The 2,150-nt window shown below is 47.8% G+C and overlaps 1 protein-coding gene across 1 annotated transcript; it reads left to right on the top strand.

Moving 5' to 3' along the window:
* Nucleotides 1-1,271: 1,271 nt before the first annotated feature.
* Nucleotides 1,272-1,778, top strand: LOC149775337 (protein CFDP2-like). Its single transcript, XM_089943464.1, has one exon. It carries the CDS (start codon nucleotides 1,272-1,274, stop codon nucleotides 1,776-1,778), a length of 507 nt encoding a protein of 168 aa, XP_089799590.1.
* The last annotated feature ends 372 nt before the right edge of the window (nucleotides 1,779-2,150 follow it).

Raw genomic sequence — 2,150 nt, forward strand, 5'->3', positions numbered from 1 at the left:
CAGACAGTCTTGTCTGACTCCGACTGTCGTTACAAACCAGTCCCCTATGCTACCGTTGAAGTATACTGCTCTGGTGGCCTTGTCATAGAGGTGCTCTATTACTGTGATGTTGTACAGTCTCATGGTCGCCCACAAGGCTGCATGCCCTACCCTGTCAAACGCCTTCTTGAAATCCACGAAGACCTGGTACAGATCTTGCTGGTGTTGGAGGTACTTCTCACACAATATCCTGACGTTGAAGATCTGCTCTGTTGTGCTGAGATCTGCTCTGAACCCCGCATGCTCATTGGCAATGACTTTTTCAGCCTGTGGTTTTAGTCTGTTCAGCAGTATCCTTAACATGACTTTGCTTGGATGGCTTATCAGACTGAGTGTACGGTGGTTTTGACAAGTAGCCTTTCTTGGGGAGGGTGATGATCAGTGACTGGGTCCATGGCGATGGCCATACTCCGGTTTGCCAGATCTTGTTGCAGATGTTTGTGAGAGCGCTAATCATTGCTTCTCCCCCAGCTTGGATTAGTTCTGCTGAGATGTTGTCCACTCCTGCTGTCTTACACCTTTTCAGTGATCTCACTGCGGCTTATACTTCTTCGCGTATGATAGGGTGGTTGTCGTTGTTAATTGCTGTAGAGACGTTCAGTACCTCTGGATCTACTGTGGCTCGGTGGTTGTAAAGTTCAGCGCAGTACTCTGTCCATCTTTTCAGAATATATGTTTCTTCTGTGAGGCAGTTTCTGGCTTTTGTCCTGTAAGGATGTAACCCGCTAGACTTGGACGGGAAGGTAGACGCTTCCGCCCTCCACGAGTTTTCACGTTATGGATAAATAGTGCAATGTTAACATGGGCGGAAGAACTTCCGAGACGAAGTCACTGGCCAAGCGGAAAGGTTGCCAAACAGCTCAACGGCTACGTGTTCGTGACCAAGGCGAGCCACCAAGTTGGAGGAAATTGACTGTGGTCAGGCCTGGAGAGGGTTGGGCTCCGCCAGGCGACAGCTGCCCTAGACACACCACATGAAAAATGATAACCATTACCCATCCCATACTGGCTCGATCGTCGCCCGGTTCAACAAGGTCCGCGCCTTCCGTCGTGCAACAGGGGGGAGGTAGAAATTATATGACTGGTGCTCAGATCAGCAAGATTCGTGTCAGGAACAACATCACCATTGGCACCTGGAATGTGAGATCACTGAGAGCAACAGTAATGCTTGAGGAGCTTACATATGAAATGAACGGATACCGCTGAAACATCTTAGGACTCTGTGAGACACGATGGAAGAACATTGGAGAAACAACTACCTTGGAAGGACACAAACTGTACTTCAGTGGCTCATCACCATCCGCCTCAGGGAAACTCCATTCAACATTACCATAATACTGGCATACGCCCCAACATCAGACTATGATGACGCGGATGTGGAAGACTTCTATGACCAGCTACAAGAAATTATGAATAAAACACCGAAAAAAGACATTCTGGTTGTGCAAGGTGATTGTAATGCCAAGATAGGCAAGGACGCTTGCATGAACTGGAAAGGAACATGTGGGCTATGCTGCAATGCTCAGACAAATGAGAGAGGACTGAAGCTCCTGAAATTCGCTAGTTCCAACGACCTTATGCTGGCAAACACCTTCGGCCAGCACACAGTATCCAGAAGATGGACATGGCACAGACCAAGCGGAGACCATTACAATCAGATCGACTACATCATGGTGAAGAGGAGCCTACAGTCAAGTATAAACATCGCCAAAACTAGAAGTTTCCCGGAGCGGACATAGGAAGTGGCCATGATCTGGTGATGATGACCTTCAGGCTACATCTAAAGAAGTTCAAGAAAGAGAACCACACAAGAATGAAATTTGATCTTGAGAAATTGAAGGATCCCGAAGTAGAAAAGCCTTCCAGGCAATGATTGGTGGGAACTTTGCACCGCTCGCTATCCTCGATGCTGAGAATACCGATATGGACACGATGATCACCACCTTCAATACAGCAACGATCGAAACAGACAGTGATATCCTCGGTAGACATCGCCCAGTCAAGAAACCCTGGGTCACAGCTGAGGTTCTGAACCTGTGTAACAAGAGAAGAGAACTAAAGATGAAAAAGAACGATACAAAAGGGGCAGAGCAGTACAAGGCAGTCAACCG

This window comes from Sinohyriopsis cumingii, chromosome 19 (assembly GCF_028554795.1).
Source record: "Sinohyriopsis cumingii isolate HCF-2022 chromosome 19, ASM2855479v2, whole genome shotgun sequence".
Taxonomy (NCBI): domain Eukaryota; kingdom Metazoa; phylum Mollusca; class Bivalvia; order Unionida; family Unionidae; genus Sinohyriopsis; species Sinohyriopsis cumingii.

Bases quoted from the DNA above. Each gene is read 5' to 3' on its own strand.
- LOC149775337 (XM_089943464.1), top strand. From the start codon at position 1,272: ATGGAAGAACATTGGAGAAACAACTACCTTGGAAGGACACAAACTGTA.